This window comes from Oncorhynchus nerka, linkage group LG9b (genome assembly GCF_034236695.1).
Source record: "Oncorhynchus nerka isolate Pitt River linkage group LG9b, Oner_Uvic_2.0, whole genome shotgun sequence".
NCBI lineage: Eukaryota > Metazoa > Chordata > Actinopteri > Salmoniformes > Salmonidae > Oncorhynchus > Oncorhynchus nerka.
The window spans coordinates 32526887-32541198 of NC_088424.1; the positions used below are offsets into that span (position 1 = coordinate 32526887).

Here is a 14312-nt window from a genome sequence, read left to right on the forward strand (position 1 = left end):
TGAATATACTAAAATACGCATAAAAACAATATGCATTTTTTCCCACCAGAGATGTTACATTCTAATTGACTTGTTGCGGATAAAAGGATGTGCGTGATGACGTAGTGCACGTACAAATATATTTTGCTTTTAAATTCCCATGTACCGAAACAAAACAAAAAACTGGTTAAATGGGTTTCTATCGCATTTTCACTCTACTGATGGTTTTGTCACAAAAGATGTATATAGAATGTGCCCGCTCTGGTATTGTCATGTGCGATCTGGCCAACAGCTCACATACAGTGCCTTCAGAAAATATTTACACCCCTTTACTTTTTCCACATTTTGTTGTGTTACAGCCTGAATTTAAAATGGATTAAATAGACTTATTTTTTTTGTCACTGGTCTACACACAATACCATAATGTTGAAGTGGAATAATGTTTTTACATTTAAAAAAGAAAGAAAAAAAAGAGCTGAAATGTCTTGTGTCAATAAGTATTCAGCCCCTTTGTTATGGGAAGCCTAAATAAGTTCAGGTGTAAAAATTAGTTTAAGTCACATAATAAGTTGCACGGAATCACTCTGTGCAATGTGTTTAACCACATAAATGTAAAGTCCCCATATTTGGGGACTCTATTAGATTTTTAAAAATTAAATTCAGTCTGGTATGAGAACAGTAGCCCCTATCTGCAAAAGCAGGGTGTCTGTGGAAAGCTGAGTATCTTGGCTATTGATCTGTGCCTTAATCTTTGGTGTTACTTACTACCATATATGGGCATACAAAAAATATAATGGCATGCCGAGGTGATGACAATTCAAGATGACTGCTACATAGATTCCGGTTAGCGTTGTGTAGCATAAAGGAAATAAACACGGAATACGTTGATACACACCGAAAGCCGGGACTGCACAGATCACGAGGATGTTTTATTTGTCTGCCGGTGACCTACCGTTATTGACCACCAGCCCCAAGAGTCCAAATGTTTTATTTTACACAATTTATTTTTCACCAAACAGTAAACATCAAATTTTATTGGTCACATACACATGGGTAGCAGATGTTAATGCGAGTGTAGCGAAATGCTTGTCATCTTACAAAGTAAGCTTCGATTTGGTTTGTGTTTGCGCTAAAGATACATGGGTGGTATCAAATTAATCCGTAGGTTGGTAGGAACCAATCTAGCATATTTCCAATGTTATCTGATGATGTATGACTAAATGGCAACATCGAATGTCCACTGAGTGACTATCTTTGCGCATCAAAAATATGACGTTGCCTGTTTTACACGCTGAAGGCATCCATTACACGGGATTGACTACTATGGCACCTTGATGGTCTTGTAGCCAGCGAGATGAGCTTCCAGGGATATGCAGTTGACCTGGGTGGGACAAAGCAAGGACTAGAATATTTGATGCGTAATGCGAGTTATTGCTACCTGGCTCAGGGACGAGATGCACTGAGTACGCCACATTAGATTGTAAACTGATGAATCGCTTTAATTTCAACACTTTTTAGCATAAAAGATGGCTTCTCGGGGGGGGGTGGTAAAAACTAAGAATATTGAACAGGGAGCTAAAAAGGAGGCAGCTATGAATAAGCATACCGGCATAGAAGCTTTGGTCGGACTCGGATCGGGGAGCGATTTGGACAACGAGATTTAGACTCGGCCAACGACGATAGTTTTCTAGAAGGATTGGATCCACTTTTAGATCTGTAAGTAAATCATGTTCATGACTTTTACATAACTAATTTGACTATGTATTTAGTTTACCTCGGCCTATGTAACAAGTAATTTCAATGTAATATAATTCCTAAATTTCATCCTTGTGGCCATGTTCCTTCTCATGGCCATGTTTACTTGTGGTTCTCACCTCCTGCCTTTGTCTCCAAAGTGTTATTGTTTGCATTGTGTGTGTTTCACACCTATGAGACACTGTACAGATCAAGTTAAGGCTTGGTGTTTTTACTTTACAGTAATGTCCTTTTTGTAAATTTAGTCAACTGTAATTCTGTGTGTCTTACAACAATATATCCCTTAATTTAATTCACCGCAGAGGATTTGGATGATGACGTTTGGGAGCCACCCCTCCCCAGCAAGCGCCCCCGGTCAAGGTCTTCACCCCCCACTGCTATGACAATCACCCCATCTGATGGTTCTACATCCACTTTTCATAGATCTCTTGAAAAGAAAATAGGGGCTTGTGGCACCATTCGTCCTAACATAATCGGTTTCCCCAGGACCAAGGTAAACAACATGACAAAGACAGCGGAGAGGGGGACCATATGTTGTATCAGGACGAACAAGCTGCTTTTTGTGAAACTAGGGAAGTCAAATCAAATCAAATTTATTTATATAGCCCTTCGTACATCAGCTGATATCTCAAAGTGCTGTACAGAAACCCAGCCTAAAACCCCAAACAGCAAACAATGCAGGTGTAAAAGCACGGTGGCTAGGAAAAACTCCCTAGAAAGGCCAAAACCTAGGAAGAAACCTAGAGAGGAACCAGGCTATGTGGGGTGGCCAGTCCTCTTCTGGCTGTGCCGGGTAGAGATTATAACAGAACATGACCAAGATGTTCAAATGTTCATAAATGACCAGCATGGTCGAATAATAATAAGGCAGAACAGTTGAAACTGGAGCAGCAGCACAGTCAGGTGGACTGGGGACAGCAAGGAGTCATCATGTCAGGTAGTCCTGGGGCACGGTCCTAGGGCTCAGGTCCTCCGAGAGAGAGAAAGAAAGAGAGAATTAGAGAGAGCATATGTGGGGTGGCCAGTCCTCTTCTGGCTGTGCCGGGTGGAGATTATAACAGAACGTGGCCAAGATGTTCAAATGTTCATAAATGACCAGCATGGTTGAATAATAGTAAGGCAGAACAGTTGAAACTGGAGCAGCAGCATGGCCAGGTGGACTGGGGACAGCAAGGAGTCATCATGTCAGGTAGTCCTGGGACATGGTCCTAGGGCCCAGGCCAGTTGAAACTGGAGCAGCAGCATGGCCAGGTGGACTGGGGACAGCAAGGAGTCATCATGTCAGGTAGTCCTGGGGCATGGTCCTAGGGCTCAGGTCCTCCGAGAGAGAGAAAGAAAGAGAGAAGGAGAGAATTAGAGAACGCACACTTAGATTCACACAGGACACCGAATAGGACAGGAGAAGTACTCCAGATATAACAAACTGACCCTAGCCCCCCGACACATAAACTAATGCAGCATAAATACTGGAGGCTGAGACAGGAGGGGTCAGGAGACACTGTGGCCCCATCCGAGGACACCCCCGGACAGGGCCAAACAGGAAGGATATAACCCCACCCACTTTGCCAAAGCACAGCCCCCACACCACTAGAGGGATATCTTCAACCACCAACTTACCATCCTGAGACAAGGCCGAGTATAGCCCACAAAGATCTCCGCCACAGCTCAACCCAAGGGGGGGGCGCCAACCCAGACAGGCCGACCACAACAGTGAATCAACCCACCCAGGTGACGCACCCCCCAGGGACGGCATGAGAGAGCCCCAGTAAGCCAGTGACTCAGCCCCCGTAACAGGGTAGAGGCAGAGAATCCCAGTGGAAAGAGGGGAATCGGCCAGGCAGAGACAGCAAGAAGTAACCATGCTCACCACACAGCATAAGGCATTCAATAGCAACCATGTCTCAAGGAGGGTGAAAAAGGAGAATGTCCCCATTCCTGATTCTGTGAAGGACTACAATGCCAGCATGGTGGGTGTTGACCTACAGTTGAAGTCAGAAGTTTACATACACTTAGGTTGGAGTCATCAACTTGTTTTTCAACCACTAACAAACTATAGTTTTGGCAAGTCGGTTAGGACATCTACATTGCATGACACAAGTCATTTTTCCACCAATTGTTTACAGACAGATTATTTAACTTATATTTCACTGTATCACAATTCCAGTGGGTCAGTTTTCAACCATTTCTACAAATTCATTATTTATATATGATCAAATATTGTCACCTCCATTCTCATCCACACAACCTAATGAAACCATTCTGAAAATGTGGTGTGGTATGGTATTTATTAAAGGAGAGAAAAGATAAATAACATGTTTGACACACAGCTGGGGAACAAAGGACAAAAAGCTAGTTTCATGTGAACTTAAAATTAAACTTAATTTATATATTTCAAGTAACTATTGCATACTACATGCATTATAGCTGATTTACATTGAGGTCCTTCTCTTAGGTTTTTAAAGGCATGTACATACAATTGAGGTTGGAAGTTTACATACACTTAGGTTGGAGTTAATAAAACTCGTTTTTCAACCACTCCACAAATTTCTTGTTAACAAAATATAGTTTTGGCAAGTCGGTTAGCACATCTACTTTGTGCATGTGACACAAGTCATTTTTCTAACAATTGTTTACAGAGAGATTATTTCACTGTATTACAATTTCTGTGGGTCAGAAGTTTACATACACTAAATTGACTGTGCCTTTAAACAGCTTGGAAAATTCCAGAAAATTGCATGGCTTTAGAAGCTTCTGATAGGCTAATTGACGTAATTTGAGTCAATTGGAGGTGTACCTGTGGATGTATTTCAAGGCCTACTTTCAAACTCAGTGCCTCTTTGCTTGACATCATGGGAAAATTAAAAGAAATCAGCCAAGACCTCAGAAAACAATTGTAGACCTCCACAAGTCTGGTTCATCTTTGGGAGTGGTTTCAAAACGCCTCAAGTGGGTCTTCCAAATGGACAATGACCCCAAGCATACTTCCAAAGTTGTGGCAAAATGGCTTAAGGACAACAAAGTTAAGGCATTGGAGTGGCCATCACAAAGCCCTGACCTAAATCCTATAGACATTTTGTGGGCAGAACTGAAAAGGTGTGTGCGAGCAAGGAGGCCTACAAACCTGACTCAGTTACACCAGCTCTGTCTGGAGGAATGGGCTAAAATTCACCCAGCTTATTGTGGGGAGGTTGTGGAAGGCTACCCGTAACATTTGACCCAAGTTAACCAATTTAAAGGCAATGCTACCAAAAACTAATCAAGTGTATGTAAACTTCTGACCCATTGGGAATGTGATGAAAAAAATAAAAGCTGAAATAAATCATTCTCTCTACTATTATTCTGACATTTCACATTCTTAAGAATAAAGTAGTGATCCTAACTGACCTAAAACAGGGAATTTTTACTAAGGATTAAATGTCATGGATTGTGAAAAACAGTTTAAATGTATTTGGCTAAGGTGTATGTAAACTTCCGACTTCAACTGTATCAAGACAAGGAAGTGGTATACTTTTTTTTACCACTTTGTGGACATTGCTACAGTAAATGCATTCATTCTCCACAATCAGATGGCCAAAGAAAATGGTCAAACCCCTTTCTCCCAGTTGGCCTTCACCAGCCACTCTATTCATACCCCTTGACCTATTTCACATTTTGTTGTGTTGTAGCCTGAATTCAAAATGGATTACATTTTTCTCAGGCATTTACACACAATATGCTATATTGACAAAGTGAAAACATGTTAAACATTTTTGCAAATTTATTGAAAATGAAATACAGAAATATCACATTGACATTTTTTAAAAACCTTTATTTAACTAGGCAAGTTTAAGAACAAATTCTTATTTACAATGACGGCCTACACCGGCCAAACCCGGACGATGCTGGGTCAATTGTGGGCCGCCCTATGGGACTCCCAATCACGGCCGGTTGTGATACAGCCTGGATTTAAACCAGGGTGTCTGTAGTAACGCCTCAAGATGCAGTGCCTTATCATCTAATTCTAGTCCAATGTTATTCAAGGATGTCATTAGAATGATACAAAATAAGGACAACAAAACAGATTTCATTTAACTGTTGAAAGCACGGAAGGAATGAAGCAACAATAGAGAGAGAAAGAGAAGGTTGGCTAATAACATTGGAGTAACCCTGGATTGTAAACTATCATGGTCAAAACATATTGATGCAACAGTAGCTAAGATGGGGAGAAGTCCTTCCATAATAAAGTGCCGCTCTGCATCCTTAACAACACTATCAACAAGATAGGTCCTACAGGCCCTAATTTTGTCACACCTGGACTACTGTTCAGTAGTGTGGTCAGGTACAACAAAGAGGGACTTGGGAAAATTGCAATTGGCTCAGAACAGGGCAGCACGGCTGGCCATTAAAAGTACACAGAGCTAACATTAATGACATGCATGTCAATCTCTCATGGCTCAAAGTGGATATTGACTTCATCATTACTTGTTTTTGTAAGAGGTGTTGATAAGCTGAAGGTACCGAGCTGTCTGTTTAAAATAATAGCACACAGCTCGGACACCCATGTATACCCCACAAGACATGCCACCAGAGGTCTCTTCACAGTCCTCAAGTCCAGAACAGACTATGGGAGGCGCACAGTACTACATAGAGCCATGACTACATGGAACTCTATTCCACATCAGGTAACTGATGCAAGCAATCAGATTTAAAAAGCAGGTAAAAATACACCTTATGGAACAACGGGGACTGTGAAGAGACACACAAAGGTACAGACACATGCATACTCACACATTAGGATATTGCTGTATGGTGGTATTGAACATTTTGTGTTGTGGATGTGTGGTGGTGTAGGGATGTTGTATGATGCACTGTTTTATCTTTAGCTCATTCAGTACAAACAGTTCACTGTTTTATCTTTTGTTTTATATGAAATGTGGGTTCTTTGGTGTGTTTGGACCCCAGGAATATGGGGATCCCTAATAAATACAAATGAATACAAACAAGGTATATACAGTGCCTTGGGAACCTTGATTTTTTTCCCCACATTTTGTTGTTACAGCCTTATTTTAAAATGGATTAAATAAAATAAAAATCTCATCAATCTACAAACAATACCCCATAATGATGAAGCAAAAACAGGTTTTTAGACATGTTTGCAAATGTATAAAAAAAAAATGAAATCACATTTACATAAGTATTCATACACTTTACTCAGTACTTTGTTGAAGAACCTTTGACAGTGATTATAGCCTCGAGTCTTCTTGGGTATGACGCTACAAGCTTTGTACACCTATATTTGGGGAGTGACTCACATTCTTTTCTGCAGATCCTCTCAAGCTCTGTCGGGTTGGGTTGGAAGCGTCGCTGGACAGCTATTTTCAGGTCTCTCCAGAGATGTTTGATCGGGTTCAAGTTCGGGGCTTTGGCTGGGCCACTCAAGGACATTCAGGAACTTGTCCCGAAGCCACTCCTGCGTTGTCTTGGCTGTGTGCTTAATGTTGTGAACCGTTGCCCCAGTCTGAGGTCCTGTGTGTTCTGGAGCAGGTTTTCATCAAAGATCTCTCTGTACTTTGCTCCGTTCATCTTTCCTTTGATCCTGACTAGTCTCCCAGTCCCTACCACTGAAAAGCATCCCCAAAGCATGATGCTGCCACCACCAGGCTTCATTGCAGGGATGGTGCCAGGTTTCTTCCAGACGTGAAGCTCTGCATTCAGGCCAAAGAGTTCAATCTTGGTTTCATCAGACCAGAGAATCTTTAGGTGCCTATTGGCAAACTCCAAGCGGGCTGTATTGTGCCTTTTACTGAGGAGTGGCTTCCGTCTGGCCACTCTACCATAAAGGCCTGATTGGTGGAGTGTTGCACAGATGGTTGTCCTTCTGGAAGGTTCTCCCATCTCCACAGACGAACTCTAGAGCTCTGTCAGAGTGACCATCAGGTTATTGGTCACCTCCCTGACCAAGGCCCTTCTCCCCCAAATGCTCAGTTTCGTTCCAAACTTCTTCCATTTAAGAATGATGGAGGCCACAGTGTTCGTGGGGACCTTCAATGCTGCAGACACTTTTTGGTACTCTTCCCCAGATCTGTGCCTCGACACAATCCTGTCTCGGAGCTTTACCAACAATTCCTTCCACCTCATGGCTTGGTTTTTGCACTGACATGCACTTTCAACTCTGGGACCTTATATAGACATGTGTGTGCCTTTCCAAATTATGTCCAATCAATTGAATTTACCACAGGTGGACTCCCAAGTTGTAGAAACATCTCAAGGATGATCAATGGAAACAGGATGCACCTGAACTCAATTTCAAGTCTCATAGCAAAGGGTCTGAATACTTACGTAAATAAGGTATCTGTTTTTTGTTGTTTTTTAATTTGCACAAACAAAATACTGTTTTCTCTTTGTCATCATGGGGTATTGTGTGTAGATTGATGAGGGAAAAATTAAATGTATCAATTTTAGAATAAGGCTGTAACGTAACAATGTTGAAAAAGCGAAGGGGTCTGAATACTTTCCGAATGCACTGTATATACAATGTGTGTGTAGCCTACATGATGTTATTAATATGGACTAAAGAGCAAGATTATTTTATTTGTCAAACGGCAGCTAAGCATCTGTCATCATGTCACTAGAATAAGAACCATTGTATTTATTGAAAAGGAGCATAAAGCTCATCACCTTGCACTTTCATCACCCTGTAAAGTTCATCAGAATTTATTTCACTTGTTGCCTAATAAACTGCATGGTTTCCCAAGTCGTAGTGGGAGAATAACACAACATGTCATCGCATGACTTCAAGTCTACATCGATATGATGGCTATTATATTTGTGCTTAAAAGAGTTTCCACTGCCATTTCGCGCATTATTAATTTTACCGACACAAAAAGATCCCACCTTGTCTAGCATATTTAGTTTAGTCAACATTTGGAAAGTTTACCAACAAATTTGCTGTTTCCATCAGGCCTGTCATAAAATGTTTTATGTGACATGTATTTTTCTTGCAAAAAAATATTGGATGGAAACCTGTTTACTGACAGTCATTCAATAAGCCATGTCAGCTAACACTTTTTAGACAAGTTAGCTGGCTAGACTATCTAATCCTGTAATAACCATGGCTGCATGCAGGGCACATGCCCAGGGGCCCTGACCTCCTGGGGGCCTCCTTTGATTTTGTTATTCACTCTCACTGAGATATCATTAACATGGCATAAGTCATGGCAAAATGTGTAGAATTGCAGGTAATTAGCTTTAAAACTGCAAAAATGACTCTCCACCCCATGGCAAAATGTGTAGCGGGGCAACTAAAGTGTTTTACACATGTGGGCCCCCTTCTTCCTCTCTTCCCCCATCTGATGATTAGCAGAGTGGCAGAAGGATGTCTATATTCATTGAGAGCGGGCTCCTGAGTCCTCCTGTGTTTGGTGGTTGTAGTAAAAAAAGATGTATATTTGACCTATATATACTGTATGTATTTCCTTTTTTTGTGCCTCTTGGGCCCCCTACAAGCCTGGACCCAAAGGCTCAAGAAATGTGATGTTTGAAATTAAATAAGTTTGCTAATATGGATGATTGTTAATGGGACAATTGATGACTACAACCATCAAACTAGTAGTAGTAGTTTTAAAGGATACAAAAAAAGAATGGCGCACATTGTTATAAACGTATCATTCTATTTATCGTTATCACATCAATTCATGCAATTTATCGCAATATGGATTTTTGTCAATATTGCCCAGCTCTAGTTTGGAGTGCTACGGACTATAGCTACATATGTGTGTCATTGTAGGTTTCTGCCAGGTGTTGACTATTTGCTGGAGCCTCCCATTATGATGAGCAGATAGAGGAAGATGTTAATGATGTCCAGGTACAGGATCAGGGCAGCAAACACATACTCCTCTGGATCTAGAGCGTACTTCTGCCTGCCCATCACCAGCTGGCAGTCAATCGCCAAGAACTGAGGGAGAGACACAGAAAGGGAAAAGGTGACGGAGGAAAGAAAGCGTTTAGGGTGCAATGGATGGAGGCATTCATTCTGGCTATAAGGCTGGATAAACAGAAATGGCCTAAAAGGAGAAGTAACATTGAGTGAGTTCTGTACCAGTGAGAAGAGCAGGGCTCCCAGAGATCCGTAGACTATCTGCAGCACATTGGAGTAGAAGAAACAGCAGAAGAAGCTGAACATGAGAAGGTCCACTGCCAGCACCAGCAGGATGCCATTACAAATTGTGAAGTCCACTCGAGTCTGCAGACCAAAGAGAGGACAGTGAGTAAGGCTAGATAGGCTTGGTCACTGATCAGCCTGACCACATTAAACACACGTGGTAGGTACTACAGTAGTGGTCCAATTAAGCATAATATCATGTTTTTTGTTATTTGAAAAGACTGAGTCTGACCTGGGCTGAGAAGATGATGATGGTGAAGGAGATCGCCACTGTTGCTCCCATGGCGATGACTACAGCAGTGGTATTGTGAAATGAGGCCACAGTGCCGACCAAGTAAGATAGGGTGAGAGTGACCACTGACTAAAGGTAGTACATTACACAGTTAGAATAACACTCACCCAACCATAAAGCACACTATATCTTTGTCTTATGTGTTTAAGACAGTTGTTCTCATTAGTCATGCAACTAGGTTCTAGGAGAATGGCTTTGGCATTAACTAACAGGAAGAAGCATTTATAACCATCACAGGTAAGTTCTCTTTTTCAATAATGTTTGGGAACATCTAAAGAACAATTACGTAGTTTATATACAGTATATCAGTCAACAGATGAACCTTGAGCTCAATTCAATCTAACCCACACTTCAGTATTAACTCATTGACTGCATTAGCCAGTATGTCAGTCACTGCTCTACCTAGCTGCGAAAGGGGTTGTGTTTGTCTGTGTGTGACCTACCAGTCCCACCAGGTTCCAGGGATGGCTTCTGCTGAAGGAATTGGAGAAGCTAAGGGAGATGGCCACCACAGCAAACAGGATGTATGAGCTGAGGTAGATCCAGATGTTGCTCTGCACCGCCGCCCTCACCACACTGGAGAACGTGAACACACACACGATGCTGAAGGTCACCAGCAACTGCAGGGTCACGACACTGAACACCTGCACAGGTAGAAAGACAGGGTTACCGTTAGCCACTTTGCTTGCCAGGTATACTGGGGAGGTCACCATGAAACCTGGGAGTCAAAGACTAAGGGCTCTATTCAATCCGTAGTGCTGAAGTTCCGCATTGTAGCCCGATTGACATTTAAAGACAATGTTCCCACAGTAGCAGACTGCATTTGTGTTAAACACTGTATATGTCGACTAAATTGGAAATTACCTTTACATTTCAAGCACGCTGTAGCTCTGAACTTTGGCGATATGGATTGAATAAAGCCCCAAATCTCTGAGACTCATCAGTACAGACCTTTCTGATAAATGCCTTCCTTATGGTCTTGTCATCAAAAGATGACACCAATAGGGTGGCGCCTGCCTCTGGTGAAGACGATCCTTTGTGAGTGACAGAACAACAGTCCCATGTTGTTATTGGACACAACACTGGAATACTGTAGTGACCAGACTTTGCAGACTTTTCAGTGGTTATGTAACACAAGTGAATTTAGAGGACATTAATTATTCAATCAGAAATGTTCAATGTTATAGTAATTGGCAGTAATATGAGGAAAGACGTGAATAATCCATCCGCATGATCGATTCCCTCTTTCCTTGCTATAGCAGGACAGATACATACCTGGCTCTCCCAAAGGGTTACACTCTCCAGGGGGGAGAGTTCCCATGTCTACCCCTGCCTGTGGTGGGTACAGGACTGGGGGGTAGGGGGATGGAGGATACATGGCTGGAGCTGCAGAGTAGGGGGGTGGCATGTATGGTGGCATGGGGTCCACTTGAGTTTCCCCATGGGGGTAAGGGGGTGGCAGGTTAGAGTTCAGGGCATCCTGAGACTCTGTGGGCATGGAGTAGTTCTGAGCATCTGTCATTCTGGCAGAGTGTAGTCTGAAAAGGAGGAGTGGTTAGAAGACACTGATGTTGAAAGGAAAGTACAGAGGACGTTGATATCAAAAGGTCAGTAAGAAAATAGAGGTGCAAAACTTAATTTTGAAAGTAAAAATGTGTTGCAGGCATATTGCCTCATTGGGGGGTTCCACATAAGGAGAAACCTGGGTTGAGTAAACCATGTATAGTAGAAGAAATAGAACAGCCATGTATCGGAAAAATCATGCAACAATAACATCCTTGCATTTACGACCAATCGAACATACTCTGCATGTTACTACCAGATAATTTTTTTGTATTAGTGTACTCACTGACACAGGTGGTTTTGTCTATGTGTGTGAATGCAGTTCTTAGTAGCAGGAACAAGAAGAAGGTCAAACCACTGTGACAGAGTTCAGCGGTGAACACATCAAAATGACAACTGGAAAGCTAAGCCCAAAAAGCAATCACTTTTACTGTATCAGTTATACAAAATTAGATAAAATGTTTGTGTTGTCCAATTCATCATCAGATATACAGTACCAGTCAAAGTTTGGACACCTACTCATTCAAAAGTTTTTCTTAATTTGTATTATTTTTTACATTGTAGAATAATAGTGAAGACATCAAAACTATGAAATAACACATGGAACCATGCAGTAACCAAAAATAGTCTTAAACAAATCCAAATATATTTTAGACTCTTCAAAGTAGCCACCCTTTGCCTTGATGACAGCTTTGCACACTCTTGGCATTCTCTCAACCAGCTTCATGAGGAATGCTTTTCCAGCAGTCTTGAAGGAGTTCCCACATACGCTGAGCACTTGTTGGCTGCTTTTCCTTCACTCTGCGGTCCAACTCATCTCAATTTGGTTGCGGTCAGGAGTTTATGGAGGCCAGGTCATCTGATGCAGCACACCATCAATCTCCAAAAACAAATGATAGTCCCACTAAACACAAACCAGATGGGATGGCGTATCACTGCAGAATGCTGTGATAGCCATGCTGTTTAAGTGTACCTTGAATTCTAAATAAATCACTGATAGTGTCACCAGCAAAGCACCCCCACACCATCTCCTCCATGCTTCACGATGGGAACCACACATGCGGAGAACATCCCTTTACCTACTCTGTGTCTGACAAAGACATTGTGGTTGGAACCAAAAATGTCACATTTGGACTCATCAGACCAAAGGACAGATTTCCACAGGTCTAAAGTCCATTGCTCGTGTTTCTTGTCCCAAGCAAGTCTCTTCTTATTATTGGTGTCCTTTAGTAGTGGTTTCTTCAGCAATTCAACCATGAAGGCCTGATTCACAGTCTCCTCTGAACAGTTGATGTTGAGATGTGTTTGTTACTTGAACTCTGTGAGGTTCAATCTGAGGTGCAGTTAATTCCCGATTTCTGAGGCTGCTTAACTCTAATGAACTTACCCTCTGCAGAAGAGGTAACTCTGGGCCTTGCTTTCCTGTGGCGGTCCTCATGAGCCAGTTTCATCATAGAGCTTGGTTTTTGCAACTGCACTTGAAGAAACTTTCAAAGTTCTTGAAATTTTCCGCATTGACTGACCGTCATGTCTTAAAGCAATGATGGACTTTCATTTATTTTTGCTTATTTGAGCTGTTCCTTGCCATAATATGGTCTTGGTTTTTTTTACCAAATAGGGCTATCTTCTGTATACCACCCCTATCTTGTCACAACACAACTGATTGGCTCAAACGCATTAAGAAGGAAAGAGATTCCACAAATTAACAAGGCACCTGTTAATTGAAATGCATTCCAGGTGACTACCTCATGAACCTGGTTGAGAGAATGCCAAGAGTGTGAAAAGCTGTCAAGGCAAAGGGTTGCTACTTTGAAGAATCTCAAATATAAAATATATTTTGATTTGTTTAACGTTTTATTGGTTTCAACATGATTCCATGTGTATTTCATAGTTTTGATTTCTTCACTATTTTTCTAAAATGTAGAAAATAGTAAAAATAAAAACCCTGGAATGAGTAGGTGTGTCCAAACTTTTGACTGGTACTGTATCTTACTGCATTTTTAAAATCCAAACTGACACATACTATATGTCATCCACAACAGCGTGAGATCTTTGACATCCCCAAAATTCTGTCATCTGGTTCAGTCAATGAATTGGTTGTTTACAAAGGCAGCCCAATTCTGACTTTTCTTCCCCCCAGTATTGGTCTTTTAACTAATCACATCATATTTGTTTCCAATTCAATTTGGTAGACAAAACAGGAGATGACTTACCTCCTTTACACCTGGGTTTCACTTGAACTTCAATGACCGTACTGTCCTTCCTGTTGATCTAGCCTACACACAGACTGTCAATTGCTGCTTGGCTCAGACAGACTCTGGAACATCTACCTTTAGCAGCCTGTGCCCATTTGTGTTATTTCCTGAACCTAACTGTCACTGACAGTGATGGTGATTAGAGGAACTAAGGCTGCGTTTACACAAGCAGCCCAATTGTTTTGACCGATCACATATTTTTCAGATCTGATTGGTCAAAATACCAATTAGTGAAAAAAAGATCAGAATTGGGCTGCCTGTGTAAACCCAGCGTGTGACAGAACAAACCAACATACATTTTCAGATCTGTAGCTTGGGGAAATGGAAA

At 41.7% G+C, this 14312-nt stretch overlaps 1 protein-coding gene across 1 annotated transcript; it reads right to left on the reverse strand.

Annotated features, from left to right (window-relative positions):
• Positions 1–5473: 5473 nt before the first annotated feature.
• On the reverse strand, positions 5474–14093 carry si:ch211-284o19.8 (protein lifeguard 1). Its single transcript, XM_029643081.2, has 7 exons — positions 13943–14093; positions 11442–11704; positions 11118–11200; positions 10610–10810; positions 10107–10235; positions 9812–9955; positions 5474–9667 (listed from the first exon to the last, which is right to left on the reverse strand). The coding sequence occupies exons 2-7, from the start codon at positions 11686–11688 to the stop codon at positions 9518–9520; spliced, it is 954 nt and encodes a 317-aa protein (XP_029498941.1). The 5' UTR covers positions 11689–11704; positions 13943–14093; the 3' UTR covers positions 5474–9517.
• Between the last annotated feature and the right edge of the window lie 219 nt (positions 14094–14312).

What these genes read in the sequence shown, in the direction of transcription:
- si:ch211-284o19.8 (XM_029643081.2), bottom strand. Translation starts at nt 11,688, where the DNA reads ATGACAGATGCTCAGAACTACTCCATGCCCACAGAGTCTCAGGATGCC. An exon ending in TAACCCTTTGGGAGAGCCAG is followed by an intron (nt 11,201 to 11,441) that starts GTATGTATCTGT and finishes TCACTCACAAAG; the next exon opens with GATCGTCTTCACCAGAGGCA. An exon ending in GAGCCCTGCTCTTCTCACTG is followed by an intron (nt 9,668 to 9,811) that starts GTACAGAACTCA and finishes TCTCTCCCTCAG; the next exon opens with TTCTTGGCGATTGACTGCCA.